We start from the raw sequence: 21,613 nt of genomic DNA on the forward strand, positions 1-21,613 counted from the left end.
ATACAATGCATCCTAGCAGCAAAGCTAACGAAGCTGGAGCCATGAAATTTGACTTGCAAACCCTCAACGTGGTATTTGTGTAAGACATTCCAGTAACTATCTTGGACTAGAAACTTTTTGACTGCCCCTTGTAAACAAATCAAACATGGATGGCAAGCCCTTGAGTTTCCAGTCAGATGGCAGTGTTGAGATAGCATGAAGTTTTGACAAGTGTTACACTCTTCTTCTACCAAAGATGATGAGCATGACATTCACTGTACTCACACAGATCTGTATTGCCATCTAAGTGGGGACAGGAAAGCTTTTTGTCATTAGTATAAATTTGAAAAGTCTATATTTATGCAAATCAAATATGGCTGACACGCACAAATTAAAAAGTGTTTCTTTAAATAATTTCTCTGGCTGCAGAAATTGAAAGACAAAAAGGGTAAAGATGCTGTGGTGGCATGGCCGCGCAATCTGCCACTCCAGTGTTTGTATTTGGTTCCAGTGGTGGCCGGACAGAGCAATTACATCACTGTTGCCCGCAGCCAGTGCCCTGGCCAGCAAATACAAATACACGGGGCCACTACCAGTAGGGCCTTGTACACTTGGATCTTCTCCACCATATATGAGATTTGCACATTGACTTTTCGTCAGGGCACTGATGACCATGATGTCGATTGCTCCCTCAACCCAAATCACCATCATCATCTTCATATCATCTCATCATCATCATCATCATCATCATCATCCCCCATAGGAAAACGTTCTTGAGTCAGACCATCTCCATGTCAGTACGCATGCAGTTGTCAGTGACAGGGCTCTGTACTCAGACAGTTAATAGTTGTGTTAATGTTTCTGTAACCTTGTCATTATTTGTTCTGCAGTTATCACCCAACCTAATTTTTGTGCATGTAGGGTTTGACAAAAAAAGAATGTATATATAGCAGTTCCATGAGTGATATGGGTCTAGCATTGGTTTAATTGCTCCAACAGCAGAAGCAACAGGTTGGGCAACAACAGCAGCAGTTAGATGGGTTCATCCGTGATTTATATATTTGCTGGGAGCACAGGCCTCACAGCCACTGCTGCCTACATGCCTACATGCCTAACTGCTGCCCCCCTCCCCCACCCCTCACCTGCCCCTCCCCCAGAGTTTTCACCATTTCATGAAGCAAAGAAAGGCTGGGAAACACATCTGCAATGTCTGCAGCAGCATTTCAGTTAGAGGATCTATCACTGCAAAAAGCTTCTTTCTTGTTGTGGATTGCACCAGGAAGTTTTGATTTGCTTCGAAAACTTACCATATTGAAACGTCCTTTAGCATTTTCATTTTCTGAAATGCTTAGCACTTATTATCTTAAGTAAACCCCCTGTGGTGGTTTCTTGTATGGATTTCCACCAGTAGCAAAAGAAACCAGGGTCTTATCAAGCTTGGGTAGTCAACCTCCATTCGTTAAGTAGGAAGTGTAAATTTGTGCATGCTCACTGCCGACACTGCTATGCTGGTTCTCTGATTCACAGCATCATCCTTCATTCCACATTGAACAGAAAGGTCTATTGGGAGGCATAGGCTTAGCATCTAGGAGACCCAACAGGTAACATGGTTTTTGCTATTGCTAAGGCTTTTGAAGTGTTACACATTGTGTCTGAACAGTTTGAGGATGCCATGTACATTTGTCAGTGCACTCATTGGCACAGCATCGTCAGTATACCTGGAGGCCTTCAATTTGTGCCTCTTAATTCATTCCGGTCACAATAAGATGTTGCTGTTTCCCACCACAGTTTTTTGTCATGTCCTGACTGTTTCCGTGTAAACTCCCACACCGCTGCTGCCAGCATAGGCATGCCATCTGTGCCACTTGCCATAAAAAAGGCCATGTGGCCATGGTCTGTCGCAGTTCCCGCATGGTCAGGCCTTTGACACAGATGTGAAGTCCACGGAGGTGCATAGAGTTATGCCAGTCCATGGCCACAAGCTCAACATCCCCACCAAGATTTTCATCACGCTGTTGGTTCAGCAACAAATGTTCTGTTTCCAGGTCAACACAGGGTCCTCTGTGCCCCTCATGAAACTGAAAATATACAATCATCTGGGTCAACTACTCTCTCCTCAACAAATTGTCATTTGTTGGTTATGGAAACCAGCCCATTCCTGTTCAAAGAGAGTTTACAATCGACACTGAGCATCAACTGGTCACAAGAGTGATCATGTTTTTGGCAGCATACAGTGCGACACTGGAGAACACTTTTAGTCTCGATGGATTCATGGTCTTTGGGTAATTCAAGATGCAGTACATCTTGTTTCCAACTCTACTCCATTCCAGGAACTGGACAACCTCTACCATAAGTTTGGTCCCACATTTTTGCCAAGTTTGGGGGTGGCAAAATCTCTTGAGGGACACACAACCCTCAAATTGATGGCCATATCTAAATTTTGTCACCCTGACATCAGCAGTCAAGGAGGAACTCGACAGGTTGCAGGGCCTGGGTATCACTAAAATGGTTGCCTCCACCCAACGGGCTACACCATTGGTTGTCATTTGCAAACCTTCTCGGGTGCTTCATTTGTTTGGATATTTCAGATCCACCACTGATGCTCGGTCGGTAGTGGATTTTTATATGATTCCACAGACTGACAAAATCCTCATGAGACTGGGAGGTGGCAAATGTTTTACAAAAACTGATTTGGTGGATGCATATCTACAGCTTCATCTGGATTCTGCTTCCAAACAAATTACAGTTATCAGTGCCCTGTTTGGATTATACCGTTACATGTGTTTGCCTTTTGTCATCGCACATGCCCCCACTAATTTTCAATGATTCTTAGAAAAAATTAACATGCAACATCCCCATGTGCAAACTATCTAAATGACATTATTGTCACAGGGGTCTTTATGACAGGACCATCTTGACAACCTTCAGATTCTTTTCAATAAACTGGAAGAGGCAGCCTTAAATGCAGCCTGCTGCAATCAAAATTTTTTCAGGCTGAAGTACAATAAGTAGGCCACATTCTTTCCAAGTATGGCATCCATCTTATGCAGCATCATCTAGCAGCTACTGCCAACCTTCCTAAACCACGAAACCTGAAAGAGCTCCAAGCATTTTTGGGGGGAAAAGTCAGTTACTATTCAAAATTTATCCCCAGTGCAGCAGATGTCATTCATCCCTTTAACATCTTCCGGAAGAAAGATGTTAATTTTGTTTGGTCGGTGGATTGCGATAAGGCGTTCTCCCTCATCAAGTCTTTGCTAGTGTCTACCCTGAGCAAACAGTTGGTTCTTGCCACAGACACATCCCAGTAGGGACTTGAGGCAGTTTTGTCTCACAGGAAAGCTGATGAATCTGAACAACAACACGTGCAACAAAGATTTTGACAGTTGTTCAATGTACTTATTTACAAATAGAAACAGAAATGTTGGCAATCATCTACACGGGCCACAAAATTCACATTTTCCTTTATAGAAACAAAATTCCATCTCATCACTGACGAGAAACCACTTGTGGAGCTTTTTGGCCCCCCACTCTCGGCTTCCTGACTGGACCACACAAAGGCTTCAGCGGTGGGTTTATTTTTGAGTGCGTATCTGTAAGAGATTCATTATTGTCCCACTGTTCGTTAGGCAAATGCAGTTGTGTTGTCACACTTAACCATTGGTCTTGAGCCAGAATTCGACAACAGAAGATGTATGTTTCCAAAACAGTGATCACATGCAGCAGGCACTGGATTTGCTCCCAGTCACAGCAAAATTCATAGAGAAAGCCTCTTGGCAAAATCCACTGCTCCCTCAGGTGTCCCAATTTGTGCCAGAATCTTGGCCCAAACAGCTGCCCACTATGAAATCAAGCCTGCTCTGCAATTTTTTCCTTCTTCGTAATTGGCTGGTGGTGGTTGATTGAACACTCCTCCTTAGTATGAATTCAGATGAAGTCTGAATTATCATCCCTTCAGTCTTACGGTCCCGAATTCTTGCTCTTCTCCACCGTGACCACTAGTGCATAGCATGCATGCATGTTTTGTCTACTGGTTAGTCACTGCCTTAGCAATTAAGAAGCTTGTCTGTTGGTGCAAGCAGGGTGCCAAGCATCAGGCAGCCCAACACAAATTTTTGCTCCGTCGCCCAGTCCTCATCAGCCATGGGACTGCATCCACATCAGTTTTGCAAGTCTTTTCTGTCATTCCACGTGAGGAGTAGTGGTGGATGCACTGTCAAATTACCATATGTCACGCACATGTGCTCCATCTTGGCAGACGCTACTGTGCTGACTCTAGCGCAGATTTCTGCAGTCAAAGGATTTCCATGGATTATCATCTCCAACGATGGCCCATTGTTCTCTAATTTCTACATCCAGAACGGTATTGCATAATTTCACTTCCTATCGAATGGTGAGGCAGAACGTATGGTGCGTACATTAGAATGCAATTAGCAAAGTGCTTGGCAGACTTGCCTGCTGACGTGGAATTTTTGCTCCTAAGCATCTGCAGGACCACTCCGCTGAACAGCCACAGCCAAACAGAGGTTCTCCACAGACAACAACCCCGATACTGCTACATCTGCTGCAGGGCCTGCAATGTGGCTATGCTCATCACAACATCACAGTATGCTGTGGGCAATCCAATCTGGGCACACACATTTGATCAGTCTGGGATGGGTGCAGGCTACAGTTCAGAAGCCTGTGAATGTTCAAGGTGGATGCTGGTGGGATGTCACATCTCCCACCATCGGAATCAACTATGTCCTCATTAGGGCAACAGCCCGCTGCAGTGGATACTGTTGGAGGGACCTGCGAAAGGAGCTGCCCCCCCCCCCCCCCCCACCCCCCACCCCTTGGGGCCAGACACGATGGAGGCTGCTTCCCTGGGTGAGCTAGTGGGCATCAATAATGTTGAGATGGAGCCGCTGCTGGCTCCAGATCCTCAACCAGTGTCTGAAGGCAGCTGCCCAGGCACCAGCTGCTCATCAAGGCACTGGTCAAACATTCCTCTGTCATGTTGCCTCCATCTCTTGTCACCACATGGTCCAAAGAGGCCCCAGATGTGGAATTGTCACTGCAGCCTGCACACCATCAACCGGGCCACTTCTGCCTGTATACTCTACCAGGTTAGAGACAGCTTTATGGCCAATTTCTGAAAGGGCAACGCATCTTCAGATGCTGGTGAGCTGATGGAAGCCACAGCTGTCAGTGTGCAGCTGCTGTTGCACTGCTGCCAACAATGCTGTCATCAATGTCGGGCCACCTCAGTGGATTGTGTAGCCTTCTTGCTGGTGCTAACCTTCCGCAAGGAATGATCCAGCTGGCATGGTCCTTCTTTTTGCATGTCAACACCTGTGGCACCAGATCCATGGAAGAAGGGTGGAATGTGACACTCCACTTGCGCCATTCACTACCTCAGAATTTGTATCTGGCACCAGCACCTAGAAAAGCAAGTGTGTCACTGTTGCCTGCGACCAGTGACCCAGCTGGCACATACGAACATGTCGGGCCACAGCCAGTGAGGTCTCATCCACTTGCACCTTCTCTGCCACATGAAAATGTTCTTGAGTCAGACCAGCTCTGTGTTGGTGTGCTTTCACTTGTCAGTGATAGGCCTCTGTATGTGGTCAGTTAATAGTTGTTTTCGTGTTTCTTTAACTTTGCCATTATTCATCATGCAATTATCAGCCAACATAATTTATGTGTATATAGTGGTTGTCAATAAGGAGCATAGATACATCAGAAGCAATGATGAAAAAGTTGTTTTTGCCAAGAAGCATAAAATACATAGAAAAGTACAAACTATTAAGTTTCATGTTTCAGAAAATCAGTACTGTGTTCATGAGTATGAATTAGTAAAATGTAAGAACTAAATCTGGTGGAAACAAAAGATAAACAAAAGGAGAGAAATTAAACAAAGAAAAAAAAACTGATCAAAATGATATGAAATTCTGTATTGGGCTTACAATTACAGGTGCACTAGAAAAGAATGTGGTCATAAACAAATGGGCTATATATTTCCAAGATAATTGTGCAGAATGACATGATATGGAATGGTGTTTGGTGGGGCTATCAGTAGTGATTTGATGCAATCAAGGAAATTTTTTTCTAGATAATTGATTTAAGTTAGAAAACGATAGAACACAGTATTTAGCTAATCATGTCAGAAAGGGTTCCTGGACTTGTTAAAGTCCACAAGCAGAGGGGTCCCAATACACCACAGAGTCAACAAAAATCAGGGCTCCGACATACTTACTGGCCAAATGCCTGTAATCTCAGTCTTTATATGAACAAATGCCCACATCTCATCCATGGATTTTGTACAACACCTAAAGAATTCTATGCAGAAAGATTATGACATACTTGTGATCTTTGACGTCATTTACTCTTTACTGAATTTCCTGTACAACAAACTTTGGAAATCATTGGTTAGAAATTTGATCGAAAATCACAAATGTTTTTACAAAGATTTTATCACTGACTTCCTCTTTGATGGTGCTTACTACGAAGAATGAAAGAGTTTCCATTGACACTCTGCTCTCACCAGTGGTTTACTTTGCACAACAAAACACTCCAACAGAGCATAACAGAATGAAAATCTAAGTACAGGACATTCAAAACTAATATTTCCAAAAGTGTTTCAAAATTAATAACACTCTAAGCACATTCCTCTGCCTGCTTTGCAGATGACATGCTGGTAAACAATAAAATGATATAAATGCAAGCAGACATTTACAAACCTAGTTTCACAATTAATGTAATTGCAAGTCATGTATCAAAACAGAACATAAAACACATGTTATAGTTTTTAAGGTTAAGATAGGAAAACAACCCAGAATTTAGTACAGTAATTTTACAAGAAATAAATCAAGGCTCACAGAAGATACAAACAGATGTCAACATTTGTTTGGGTGCATAGAAAAAAGAAATATACTGTGTTTTTCAGACAGTGGAGCTTAAAAATCCAAATTTATAATACAAACATGAAAAAACATCAACAATAGCTTCCAACCTCAGCAAGATGATTAAAGTATGACCTTGTACCATGTAATGCCGAAGTACACCAAATCTCTACAAATGTGGAAAACAGTGTATAGGTAAAAGAGTACACAGAGTAGAAAGATTGTTTCCATAAACACTAGTGGTACACCTATTAACTTCAGCCTAGCATGTCAGCAGTTGCAGAGCACTATTTGTCCAAATTAAATGCTATGGAATAACAGGATTTTAGTACAGACATTCGAAACTAGAACTGTGTGGAAAGAGGAGGGAATAAAAGCCACTTGCATGGCCACAGGAGATCGGTTCATCAAGGTACCTGATAATGGGACAAGGTACTAAATGAAATATTGTGCCCATTGAGTACAGAGTACCAGCTTTACATCGATGGGCTGTTTTGTCAACTGCATTTTTCGTTTTAAGACTCCAACTGGGAGATTTATACCACAATAATGATCACCAGCCAACTTTGGACAACCTACAATAGCCGACTGTATTGCAATTGCAAGAAACCACAACACTTTCACAAAAGGTTGACAAGAGCACAGTAAGAAGAAATTTAAGCTTATTTAAATATTATCCGTTAGCAGCTGTCAAAAATAAGACTTCTTTCAATCTTTTCTTATTTACTTCTGTTAATGGATTTACTCATTTATTTATTTATTGATCCCATGAAATACCATGCAGGCTGTCCAATTAATGCTTTTCCTTATGCAGTATATTATTAATAATAACTGAATTTCCCATCAGTGTTTGGCAGAACATGACAACAGTATTAAATTATAAACACAATCTCAAAGTTCTGCAAAATATTATTTATTTGGTCACAAACCGTATTTCAGCTAGTTGAGCCACTGATAGATGACAACTGTATGCCGCAAACACAGGTGACATGTCATGCAACTTATTACACAAACATTAATTATACAGAAGATACAAAATACGATGAAATGTAGAGTGTTTGAAGAGGAAAGTATTACATTTTTATGTCATGTAGAAACACATTTAACTAAAAACGAAAAATAAAGGGTTCCCCCATCCCGGAACTGTCATCTTTCTAATTTTCTTAACAGCATGTAAAACTTCGCGGTCTACATTGTTTGGGTGTTTTCTGTTAAAAATCTTTTGCAAAGTTTAATTCTGTCTTTCCTAGACTCCAGCCCTCTCATGTTCTAACAACCTAATTGCCACAGTTCTGACTGCTGACCAACACATACTTTTCCATGGTGCTTGCATGTGTTTTGTACACACAACTCTGTGTCAAAGATTGCAAGTTGTCTTTAGTACTGAATAAGAGTTTCACATGCTGTTGTTATTGTAAAACACAGGTTTGCAGCTCTGAGAATTTACCTTTTTTGTGAGGCTATCTGAAATTTTACCAACATATAGGATGGTGCACCAGTTTTTGTGGCTACTGCCTGTTTCCTGTTGTCAATGTACACAAGTGGTGCAATTTTACACTTTTCTTTTTAAAGAATGTTACCAGTCAGGGCAGAGCTACAGCCACCATCAATGGAAGAGATATACAGGGTGTTTTAAAATGAATGACCTGATTTTGGATGGTAATAATTATGAAACATGGGACGGAGCAGTAAGGAAATGTGTGTTGTTTGAATGGGCTTGGCCTAGAGTTTCGGAAAATCACCGGTAGATATCACTCAATGCGTCTTCTCTGTTTGCAGTCAGTCAAAATTATGATGGCATCTGCTCAACAGAACGTGTTTTATGTGCTACAGTTTATAAAGAGTGAGTCAGTGATTTCATTCCAGTGTGCTTTTCATCTGCTTTTTGGCACTGATCCACCTGCACCCAAAAACATTCACCAGTTGTATCACCAGTTTGAAGAGACAGGTTGTTGGTGCATAGGCCCCTTCTTTTTTTGAGGCATCTACAGTGACTGGAATGCACTTCAAATGCTCCAGAATTGGCATTTTCCGCAACTTCAGGAGGACTTTGACGACTTCATTTTCCAATAGGATGAAGCTTCACCATACTGGCACACCATCGTACATCATATTCCCACCACTGGAGAGGGTACAGGGGACCCCCCCAACACTGGAGAGGGTACAGGGGACCCCAAGACACTTCCCTGCATTCTAAGATCACCAGACAAGACTCCATGCAATATTTTCTTGTGGAAATATGTGAAGGAAGTGTGTTCATCTCTCCTTTACCACATGACACACAAGAAGTGAAAAACAGAACAACAGCCACCATAACTTCCGTAAAAATATTATGAAAAGGATAGTTGCCACTCACCATGTAGCAGATTTATAATGAATTTAGCTATCATCTAGATGTTGTTTGTACTGCTGGTGGTGGACATACTGAGTACTTGTAACAGCACAGCCAAAACTTAAAGATTTTGTATTTTGCTATTAATCCCATGTTTGTAGTACATTTTTATCAATACATACGGAGTTTTAAAACAGGTAATTCATTTTGAAACGTCTTGTATTAGTAATTTATACATTATATCTATCAACTTCTTTTATCAAGTATTTCCTGCCTATGAATTTCTGTGAAGTTGTTAAATCACCTTCCTCTGCTCAGAAACAAATATAAAGACTAAATTTACAGTGAAGAAATACATATAAAAATTTATAAAATATACTCCAGTGATAATGCATAGCACATGAGCTGCAAAGATTGTGATGGGAAACAATCTTTAGGACAAGAAGATAATGTACTGTGCAAAGAGAACTCTTTTGAAACAAATGAAAAGGAATAATTGAAGGACCAAAGAAGGAATAAACTGAAAAATAAGTTAAAGAAATAACACAGAAAAATACTGTGCCTATATGCCATACTAAAAATCCAAATGCTTCGAGATCAATCTCGTTTGTTTCACCCCTGGCAATCATTTGCATACATGAAAATTGCAAACTTCACTGTCATTCAGAGTCCACATTAAACCCTAGCTCTCCCTCCACCTCGCTGGGTAAGCCAGTTCAGAAAGCTGGAGAAAGACAAAGGCACTGTGGCATTCAAACAACCTGTCAGGTTGAGGACATCTTCAATTTCAGGTGTTAACTCACACTCCACTCTACAGTTCATTTTACTTTTTACATGTACATCAAAAAAGTTGTATTACCCTGGGAAATGGCATATCAGAATGATGCAATGACCTTGGAAGTTTCTCCAATCGCAGAGCCTCCTGCTGTTCTCTTTCCCTCTCTGCTGCGAGAACCATTTCATCAATCTGCAAAGAACAAAGATGAGACATTATTTTCTGCAAAATTTCTTTCAACTTAGTATTATGCTGTAAAATAATCTGACTTTGGTAACTTAAAGGAAGATGTATATTTTCTTTGGTGATGCTTAGTCAGCTCTGGAATTATTTTTTGTACTTTGGAAAATATACTTTTAAATATTTATGGTTGATAATACACTGCCAGACAAAAAAGGTGAAGCTCCTAGGTGATGTGATTGGTCATCACTGTAGTGCCATACATAAAGTAACCTTCATCAGGTATGTTGATGACTAGAATTGCAATTTTCTGTGACAGATCAAACAGTCACCAGAACACACTGATGTTGAGTGATCACTGGGGAGGACAGAGGGGCTGCGTACTTGTATGAGACAGCATTATCAGCACATGGCAGAGTTTGAAAAGAGCCTCATTTTGGGTCTACATTTGGCTGGCTAGTTGAATCATGCAATATCCAGATTTGTGGGGCTTTCAGCTGTGATAGTGGCCCAATGTTGGACTGCTTTGGAATGTGAGGACTGAGTTTGAGTCCAGTCCAGTACACAGTTTTAATCTGCCAGGAAGTTTCAAGGTTCCAGTTGACCACATCTGACCACCACAATGGATGCTCACTGTATTGTAAACCATACACACTGTAATTCCTTCATGTCTGTCACTGTCACTCAACACCAAGTAATGGACTCCCGCTCTACAACATTCTGTGTTATCCTGAACCATTGGTCAGAGATTAATAAAAACTGAACTGGGGAAGTGCATAGGCTGCTGTTAACACTAAAACACAAATACCTACATTTGGAGTAGTGCCTTGGCCGAGATGCATGGACTGCTGATGAACAGCATCACTTTGAGTTCAGTGATGAATTGCGTTTCTGCATGACCCCAGATGACCATCGTCATATAGTACGGCAGCAACATGGGGGAGAGTGCCAATTTCCCAATGTTTTGGAGAGGCACAGCACTGTTATTCGTGGTATCATGGAGTCCCGGGGAGCCATTGTATATGAGTTCACATCACAGATGAGGGACTCTGAAAGCACAACAATATTTCAGAGATATCCTTTGTTCTCAGTGCACCTATCACACTACAGTATCATTGTGACACTTTTCAACAGGACAATGCTCGTCCACACATAATATGTGCCTCCATGAACTGTCTGCATGATGCTGAAGTGCTCCCTGCAATATCCCCAGATTTTTCTCTGACAGAACATGTGGGACCAACCTGGATGCCAACTCCATCCCAGTGCCAGTATCCAAAATATCAAGAACGAGTTACAACAGTTGCCGACCAGCTTGCCCCAGGAAAGGACACAAAGGCTTTATAAATCCCTTCCCAACAAAACAAGAGGGTGCATCCAAGGCAGAGGGTGTGCAACAACATATTGATAAGTGAACTTATACTGCCATGTTCCTCATAAATTTGCTTTGATATTATAATTACTGAAACAGCATCACATACCCTATCAACATATTAAGTCTCATTTTGTTTCCTCCTTCCTTTCTGACTGCTTCACTTTTTTGCGAGGTAGTGTATATTAATTTATAAATGAAAATTTGTCCTTTTTTAACATCTTTGAGGATAGCTTAACTAAAGGTCTGTTGAATGAAAGATGAAATTAAAAACCAAACATATCAGTTCTTGTGCAATATACAATCAAATTTTTTCTTCAACTGTTTCACATCCATGAGAAGTTGGTAGAAAGCACAAAAAATTAATCAAATCTCCTTTAAAAGCTTCAAATGTACTTGATTTTGTTTTTAGAAACTTTATTTTTATCTATGCAAACATGGAAAGTTACAAAATACACACACAAACATGCAAGCAGCCACAATAGCAACAAAAAATCATAGGAATGAGAAACAAATCTACCATGACACTTCTAAACAAAATATCTGAAAAATAACCACACACATAGAACATTATAATAAGGAAGTAAGTAAATGTCACATTAACATGTGGCTTACCACCACAATCAATGACAAATGTATTGCATGCAAAAAATCTGTAACATTTGTAAAAATTGTAACACTAAAAATATTACATGTGAATGAAATTGAGTTTTATATGATTTGTGATGTTTTTCAACATGATGTGGTATTGGTACATGAGGCACAAAACTCATTAAAGTTTCTTTTTTGTCTGGAAATTTTGAGTTCAGAGACGCAACTCAGCCATCTCAACAAGGTGCTGGATAAGTTGATGAAATTAGAAAAAAGTTGCAATGGTATTTGTAAGAAACTATGCACTGATCACAAAACAGTTTTAAACCATTTAGCTAAGGCCATGTAGTAATAGATCAATTCCATATGATCTGATAATGGATCAAAACTTTATCTGTGAATAATGGCTGATTCAGAACAAAATTTTCTGTTTTTGAAAGATTTCATCATGAATGAAAAATTTCACAATGGACAACAATGATACAACAAAAACATGATTTTCAAAGCAAGAGAAAGCTCTGTGAAAAATAATATGATGTGGGATGCATCTACAGCACGTCACATTTGTTACCCAATTGTCAGGTGGATGCATACAAAAAGATGTACATTACTGTCATGTTTTTTATATGGTTTTGTGGTTATTTGTATCAAATACAAATATCCACACTGACACAAATACAATACTTCTGTTTAATGTTGAGAAGTAATACTCAAAATTGCTACCATAATTGATAAATAATACATTATTTAGCAGTCGTAAGCAGAAAGAACATGTTTAACATATGAAAAATGTTACTGCTTTAGGTGAAAAGGGGAAGAGAGAATGAGGTGGTTAATCATTTATGCACCAAGAGCTCTTTCTCTCCATCCAAGAGCTCTTTCTCTCCAATGTCAAGAGCTGGAGAGAATAACCAATCAAGTTGGAGACATCAACCATATCTGATCAATAAGGAGTGTGCCAATCATCTTATATCATACCAGAGCCACATCAATGTATTCCCAGTGCCCCCTGAAAAATCATTAGAACTTGTTTTTCAAGTTGATGCTTGCACCTTACAGTCCAGACCTTCTACCATTAGGTTACCATTCTATCCCCTCTTTAAAAAACTCTCTTAATGGTGAAAAGTTGCCCACAAAAAATAACTTAGGTGCTACAGCAACTGATTACATTCTCGTCTCAATAATGGCGAAAAGAAATGCTGCGATGCCGGAATGAAGGTATAATACTTAAATTTGCCAGAATTATTCATTACATTGGGACAAAAACGGCCAACAACATTAAGAAGCTTGCTGGTTTTGCCCATTCGTTTTGCATGCAGAAACTAGATTTCATATCCAAGGATTTATTTTATTTGCATTTGGAAGAACTGGTGCTGCCATCTGCTGCATCCTGGGAATGGGTTGACAGTTTGTCCTGGGCAATATCAGACAGGGTCTATGCAAAGGCTGTCAGCAGGCAATCTTCAAAGTTTCAATGGCTTTCTTCTCAGTCTAAAATAACAGATGATGTCACCCATGACATGTTGTAATTAACCCCACAACCAAACAACTGGACAATGCTACACTGGCAGTATTACATTTTGCACCAACACCCAGAAATGTTCCCTTTACTAAATTAATTTCCGCAGTTGGACAAGTGGTGTCCAGGTTTTTTGAGGATCAAGCTGATGAAATTAGGCAAGAGGTCTCGCATACGTTGCATTGGGTGCCATCCCCACAAAGTAACATCTTCTCACTTGAAAGAGTCACAATTCGGTCCATCAGAGAAGACCAGGATTTAGGAGTTCAAAAGCAGACAAGGACAATGCAATGGTTCTTCTTTTGTGGGGCGATTATTTGGGTAAAATGGATCTTTTACTTGCAGACTCAGCATACCAAAAATTACAGAATGACCAACTGAATGCATAAAATGCAAGATGCTTTCATTTTTGGAGAAGAGTTCATTTTCTGGTGATGTACTTAAAGAAAATCGATCTGATGCTGCAGTCCCACCGAGATTATATGGTTTGCTAAGGAATACAATCAAGGAGTTCCTCTTCAGCCTATTGTTAGCAATCTGGATGCTCCTACTTACAGCTTGGCCAAGTATTTAGCATCCATTCTCAGTCTCCCTGTTGGAAAATGCAAACATCATATTTCCAATTCTCTGGTTTTTATTCAGCATTTGAAGTCTTTGTGTCTAAGTCCCATGGATTTGCTCATTAGTTTTGATGTTGTCTCTCTTTGTACCACAGTTACTCTCAAAGATTTTTTGCAGTTAAATTGCAAATTAGCCAAAGAAACAACTAAGCTTTGTCACCATGTGTTGACGTCCAGGTATTTTTTTATTTAATGACAATTACTTTGAACAAACGGACAGAGTGGCTTTGGGGAGTCCATTATCCTCCATAGTCGCCAATTTTTTTATGGAAGATTTTGAGGACATGGCACTGAAGACGGCATTCCTAAAACCAAGCTGTTTTTGGAGATAAGTTGACGATACATGTATGGTATGACCAGATGGGAGGGATGCTCTGGATTGTTTCCTAGATCATTCTAATTGTCTGCAACCCAATATTAAGTTCACAGTGGAAGTTGAAAAGGATGCAAAACTTCCATTTTTAGATGTCGATCTACAGGAAGGATGATGGGACATTAGGACACAGTGTTTATTGTTAATCCATGCATACAGACCGATATCTTGATCCATCAAGTTGTCATCCATCATTCCAATGCAAAGAGGTCCTACATACATGGTAAAAAGAGCTTATGCCACCTCAGATGCAGGTAGCTTGAAACAAGAACAGGACCATCTAAAAGCAGTGTTCAAGCAGAATTATTACACTGACAATCAGATCTGTTGTGCTCTACAGATTAGACCTTCATGGGAACCAACAGAAGACACAAGCAAATCGGTGCATTCCTACCAATCTCAGTGAGCACATCTTCAAACACAGGCAGAAATTTACGGATATTTGATATTAAAAGTGTATTCCGTCCACCAGCTAAGACTAGGGTGCTGCTGGGCTTAGTGAAGGATAATTTGGGTTTGAGGAAGTCTGGGTTTACAAAATTCCCTGCCATTGGAGGAAAGTCTATACTGGACAAACGATTCATACAGTCCAGGATCGATGCCTGGAGCAGCATCATCACATGCATTTATTTCAGCCAGAAAAATCTGCATTTGCAGAACACTGTCCTACTGAAGGACATAAAATGTTGTATGATGGGACACAAGTGGTTGCCACTGCATCGCGTTTTTGAGAGTGTGTAGTGAAAGGAGCTACTGAAATCCAGCTATCTGAGAATATTATAAACAGATATGAAGGATATCCTTTAAGTAAGAGTTGGAATCCTGTTTTGTTTGACATTAAAAGACAATGGTCTCTGTTTTGGTCAGCAAAAAATGCCAACAGTGTTTGATATCGATTAATCGTTTCCATGAGTTTTCACCACCAGTGCACTGTTGTGCTTTGCGCTAGAGGGCTGTTACATTTGCACATCCACAGTGGACTTACAGGCACTGTATAGATGAGCTGTCACTGTGTGTTTGATTTCAGTTCTGGCAAGTTAGTGCTTACTCAACTCAACTGAAGATGGCACCAAGGTGTACCACAGAAATATTGTGTCAAGATGATGTTATGTTCCGGCTGGGAACCCAATATGAATATCATGGCAAAACGTAATCGAACAAAAGACACATACAGTGTCATCTCTATTATTTACGTGCAGATTATCCAGTTGCAGATTATTCATGTGTCAAAAATGTGCAATACTTTTCTCCAGTAAACAGCAATAAAAAAAAACTGCTGCATGACAATAAATGCCATTTCAACTGTTTAAACTACAGCTGCTTGGCTGGCAACACATTACCCTTTCCATTGTTATTAGCCAAACTCAGTCTTCTGCTGTTAATTAGCATGCAAGTGCCATCGAAGTAAGTTGAAAGAAATTTCTGAAAGCGATGATGGAGAAATGAAAGAAACATGTGTTGACATTAATACAAAAATTAGAATTAATTGAAAGATTTGAGGAGGAAACCACTGGGAAACTAACTGTTGATTATGATATTGGAAGGCAGACTGTTTGCGACATTAAAAATAATAAGCAGAAAATATTGGATTTTGTCAGGAAATGCGATTCTAGTTCTGGCTCACCTGCATGAAAAAGCATGAAGGCATCTACATTTGATGAATTAGATGGTTATCTTTTGCAATGATATGGCGAAAAACAAGCAGAAGGTGAAGGTGTACCTATTTCAGGTGCAGTGTATGTCATTAAAGCTAAATTTTTTCTTGGTTCTAGGGTTGGAGGAATTATTTAATGCTTCATTCAATCAAAGCATTCAAGTATATCACAGTTGAGGATCTCGCTGCACATTATTACAACCAAAAGGGAGCATAGGTGGCCAGTGAAATTTTCAAAACTGTTCCCCCACACATTTTGCACCAAAAGTTCAGTGATTTCTGGAAGAGAAAGGAAGAAATGATTTTAACCAACATGGCTGGGAGTGTCAGTGATCTTACTTGTAATAATTACTTATGAAGCAGCAGTCACAATCGCAAAATATCATTTATTTAGGGTGACTGGTTCTGGCACATACAGTAAGCCATCTTCAGATTGACTGCACCATTTGCTGGAGCTGGTGAGGCAGTGGGCAGCTGCATGTTGTCAAGAGCAGTTATTGTCTTGACAACAGGCAGTTGGCTGCCACAGGGATGCCATTAGAGATCGCTGCTGCAATAGGTGTCTCCTAATCACCACACAAAATTTTTCCAAATCATTGGAAAAATAAATCTTCTCACTTCATATGCCAAAATTTACTTATCATGAAATATCCTTGCTTCTTGACCCCACTGCTTTCACAGAGGAAGATTGCACTGTAGTTCCTTCTCTAGATTGTCGCATAGATGACAAAATGGTAGATATCGAAATAGACGACAGAGGGATAGAGAAACAATTAAAATCGCTCAAAAGAGGAAAGGCCTCTGGACCTGATGGGATACCAGTTCAATTTTACACAGAGTATACGAAGGAACTTGCCCCCCTTCTTGCAGCGGTGTACCGTAGGTCTCTAGAAGAGCGTAGCGTTCCAAAGGATTGGAAAAGGGCACAGGTCATCCCCGTTTTCAAGAAGGGACATCGAGCAGATGTGCAGAACTATAGACCTATATCTCTAACGTCGATCAGTTGTAGAATTTTGGAACACGTATTGTGTTCGAGTATAAAGACTTTTCTGGAGACAAGAAATCTACTCTGTAGGAATCAGCATGGGTTTCGAAAAGGACGGTCATGTGAAACCCAGCTCGCGCTATTCGTCCACGAGACTCAGAGGGCTATAGACACGGGTTCACAGGTAGATGCCGTGTTTCTTGACTTCCGCAAGGCGTTTGATACAGTTCCCCACAGTCGTTTAATGAACAAAGTAAGAGCATATGGACTATCAGACCAATTGTGTGATTGGATTGAGGAGTTCCTAGATAACAGGACGCAGCATGTCATTCTCAATGGAGAGAAGTCTTCCGAAGTAAGAGTGATTTCAGGTGTGCCGCAGGGGGGTGTCATAGGACCGTTGCTATTCACAATATACATAAATGACCTTGTGGATGACATCGGAAGTTCACTGAGGCTTTTTGCGGATGATGCTGTGGTGTATCGAGAGGTTGTAACAATGGAAAATTGTACTGAAATGCAGGAGGATCTGCAGCGAATTGACGCATGGTGCAGGGAATGGCAATTGAATCTCAATGTAGACAAGTGTAATGTGCTGCGAATACACAGAAAGATAGATCCTTTATCATTTAGCTACAAAATAGCAGGTCAGCAACTGGAAGCAGTTAATACCATAAATTATCTGGGAGTAGGCATTAGGAGTGATTTAAAATGGAATGATCATATAATGTTGATCGTCGGTAAAGCAGATGCCAGACTAAGATTCATTGGAAGAATCCTAAGGAAATGCAATCCGAAAACAAAGGAAGTAGGTTACAGTAAGCTTGTTCGCCCACTGCTTGAATACTGCTCAGCAGTGTGGGATCCGTACCAGATAGGGTTGATAGAAGATATAGAGAAGATCCAACGGAGAGCAGCGCGCTTCGTTACAGGATCATTTAGTAATCGCGAAAGCGTTACGGAGATGATAGATAAACTCCAGTGGAAGACTCTGCAGGAGAGACGCTCAGTAGCTCGGTACGGGCTTTTGTCAAAGTTTCGAGAACATACTTTCACCGAAGAGTCAAGCAGTATATTGCTCCCTCCTACGTATATCTCGCGAAGAGACCATGAGGATAAAATCAGAGAGATTAGAGCCCACACAGAGGCATACCGACAATCCTTCTTTCCACGAACAATACGAGACTGGAATAGAAGGGAGAACCGATAGAGGTACTCAAGGTACCCTCCGCCACACACCGTCAGGTGGCTTGCGGAGTATGGATGTAGATGTAGATGTAGATGTGGTCAGCTGGCAACCTTCATCCACCTCCCTATGATAGTTAACAGTTCTTTGGTCTCAGTCACCTTAAAACCATTTCCTCTCAAACATTTAATTTAATTCAGACAACACTGCTACATGTGCCTGTTTATATTCTCTCTGTTATTAATTTTGTTGCTCTGGGCAAAATGTCACATCTTCTTCCAATTTATTCATTTAAATTCTCAAAATTCTTCTTCTAATTCATCATCAACATCATCACCACCACCACCAACACCATTATTGAAGCTCCTTTCTATCTGCACCTCTAACTTGCGTCCTGCACTAGGGGGCCAAAATTGAATGGAACTTATTTTTGGATATTGTTACGTCCACACTATATACAATCTGTCACCTTTTGGATGCGTGTGTGAACTTTTACTTTATAAAATATCTTCATTCACTGCTCTTGATATACATGCAATGAACCTGCTATTCAGTGGCACTGAACCATGTCATTAGACTTCTTTACCTTGTAGCGATGTTCGGGTGCTAGAAGGAAGTTCTGATATATTCAAGCTACTAAATGACAAGCTCACTTCTGCATGAACTCTTCTGTATTGACAACAGAATCTTGATACTTTACTAATCTGATTACAGATCTTTCATAATGTGTAGCTCTCAATAGGTCACAACATGTATGTGTAACAACATGATATTTCAAAGCAAAAGAGAGATCTCCTCTATGTCTTCAACTGTTTGGGAATTTAAAATGTTGACAGCACACTTGGCTCCATAGCCTCCAAGGCACCATCAAGCCATGAAACCCAAAGAACAAGTGCTCTGCCCTGCTGGTGGAGAGGTTTATTTGTCTGGCACATTGTTGATGTTTGGATCTGACGTCTTTTACACACCTTGTGCACATATACCAAATTAAATCACACACAGTGGGATATTCAACAGTTATCAACTAAGTAAAATAACCTTTCAGGTTTGCACAAATATTTTTCATCACCCAGAATGGTCAGAAGTGGAATATGTTATCCCACAGGATAGACATGTTACTCCCACATTATGAATGTCAGTTAAAAATATCTTAAACTATTAGTTATCAGCTTTAAGATTTCGTATAAAGTTTACAGCTTTTACGAATACTCTCATCACATGATCCCACTTCAAGTTTTTGTTGAAGCATTCTATAATGAGGCTGGAACACTCTTTTAAACTCCCTGTTTCATTTTAACAAACAGAGTACCTCTGCTTCAAATGCACTTCTAACTCCTTCATTGGTCATACTTTTTTATTTGACCTATGCCAGTTTTAGTTCTTTAATAGCGCCGCACACATTTTTCGAATAAATCCTGACCTGGTTGTAACCTTCACATTGAAGAGTGGCAACTCTTCAGTTATTAGAAAGTTATTGTCAATACCTGTAATAAAAATAACAAATTGTGAAAAATTACAAACATTTGTACTCTCGTCCATAGTGAGAGAAAAAACAATAAATTTACTAGCACTTTCTCCAAACATAGTTTTCATTCATTATCTATGTCCTCTACTCTATTTGTAACTGATCTGTCAGATTGTTTTGACTGCTGATAACTTTACTGGTCACACCTTTTCAATAATGGACTTCAATAACATAGGTTTTCGCCAACTCTGAGACAATAGATGACCTACAAAATATGTCTATTGTCTCAGAAACATGACAAGTGGCTCACAAAGAAACAAAGTTTTACTTTATTTTCTTTCTTTCTCACATCAGATTTGCATTTTGTCATAATAACAGATGAACACCTTTTCATATGTAGAAATTTGTGAAGTCTCTTTAAATTGTATTTCTTCAAAACAGACACTCTACCTCGACAAATTAAAGAATGTGGGTTATTCTTACATTGTACAAAAATGAATATTTCTGTCCACTGTGCATTAAAGATACTCTACCCATTTTCTGTTTCCCTCTTGTTAGAAATATTGGACAGAAACATGCTTATTTTTCATGACTTGAAACATATATTTCAACCTGAATTTTCTGTACAGATGTGGTCACTGCTCAACACAACATTTCAAATATAGTAATAATAGTGATGATTAACACTCACCTAGTGTTCTTGATGGTTACCAAGCAACTGGTGAAAAGAAACTGACACCTGAAGAATAGATGCATTTTAGGTCACTATGAATCAACCCTCATATGCTGCATCACAACTCCCGAATAACATTAGAGCTAGGCCAGCCTTTGTGTCACTGTATGAGTCACAAGAACACTGGCATCACTCCACTGCACTGAGATTGGCTATATAAACAATGTCATACAGCATAATCATTGGCAATAAAATACATTGACCACAATGAGACTACCAGCTCCTGTTTCTAACTGCTTGTTTTGAAATGTATTTTCTTGTATGAAAAGCGAATAAAACCTCTAGCAGTTTTGCGATAGGTCTACAGGCTGCACACATGTGGGGTCAGGGGCCACATGCAGCCAGTGAGTTATCGACTATTGCTCCAAAGCAAATAGCAAGGGAGGACCAAAGGTCAGTACAAATAATGTTTTATGAAGCATAGAAAAGAAACCTGGATCATTTATAATGGTTCCTCATAGGATTCTATTGTGCTGCCAACCAAAATCATCATAATGCTCACTGGTAGAACTTCATATTCTGATGTGTTGGTCATATTTTCCTTGACAAAAATTGTCTTCTACCTCTAAAGCAGTTTCATTAGTACAGCAATGCATTTTGGGAAAAAATCATGGAAAACAATGAAGATTATTTCCAAGAATTACAGCTCTAATTTGAAATAAATCCGCATTCACTTTCTGGATAAACTCCCAATGTGCATATAGTAATTTGAACAGAAGCTGTTTGGAGGTTTTGCATGTGATTATATATATGGATGTTGCATGTGTTCAAGGTGGAACAGCAATCAAACTGTTACCACCAGTTGTGTACCTCCATGGGCTTTGTGTTTTCTCCTTGAGTTGGCCCCCCAAACTGGAGTAACACGGTGCCCCACAGAGTCAAAGCACATGCTGTAATAATGCGGCATGATGTCATGCCAAGTCTGTAGAAGATACTGAAAAGTCATTAATGTCATTCTAATTTCA

At 40.0% G+C, this 21,613-nt stretch overlaps 1 protein-coding gene across 1 annotated transcript in view; it reads right to left on the bottom strand.

The window, feature by feature from the left end:
* The window catches only part of LOC126458432 (brefeldin A-inhibited guanine nucleotide-exchange protein 3), a 325,613-nt gene that overhangs the window by 140,849 nt on the left and 163,151 nt on the right, over positions 1-21,613 (bottom strand). The window contains exon 11 of the mRNA XM_050095487.1: positions 10,055-10,169. Coding sequence (XP_049951444.1) covers positions 10,055-10,169 — 115 coding nt within the window. The remainder of the gene's footprint in view (positions 1-10,054; positions 10,170-21,613) is intronic.

This window comes from Schistocerca serialis, chromosome 2, assembly GCF_023864345.2.
Source record: "Schistocerca serialis cubense isolate TAMUIC-IGC-003099 chromosome 2, iqSchSeri2.2, whole genome shotgun sequence".
NCBI classification, from domain to species: Eukaryota; Metazoa; Arthropoda; class Insecta; order Orthoptera; family Acrididae; genus Schistocerca; species Schistocerca serialis.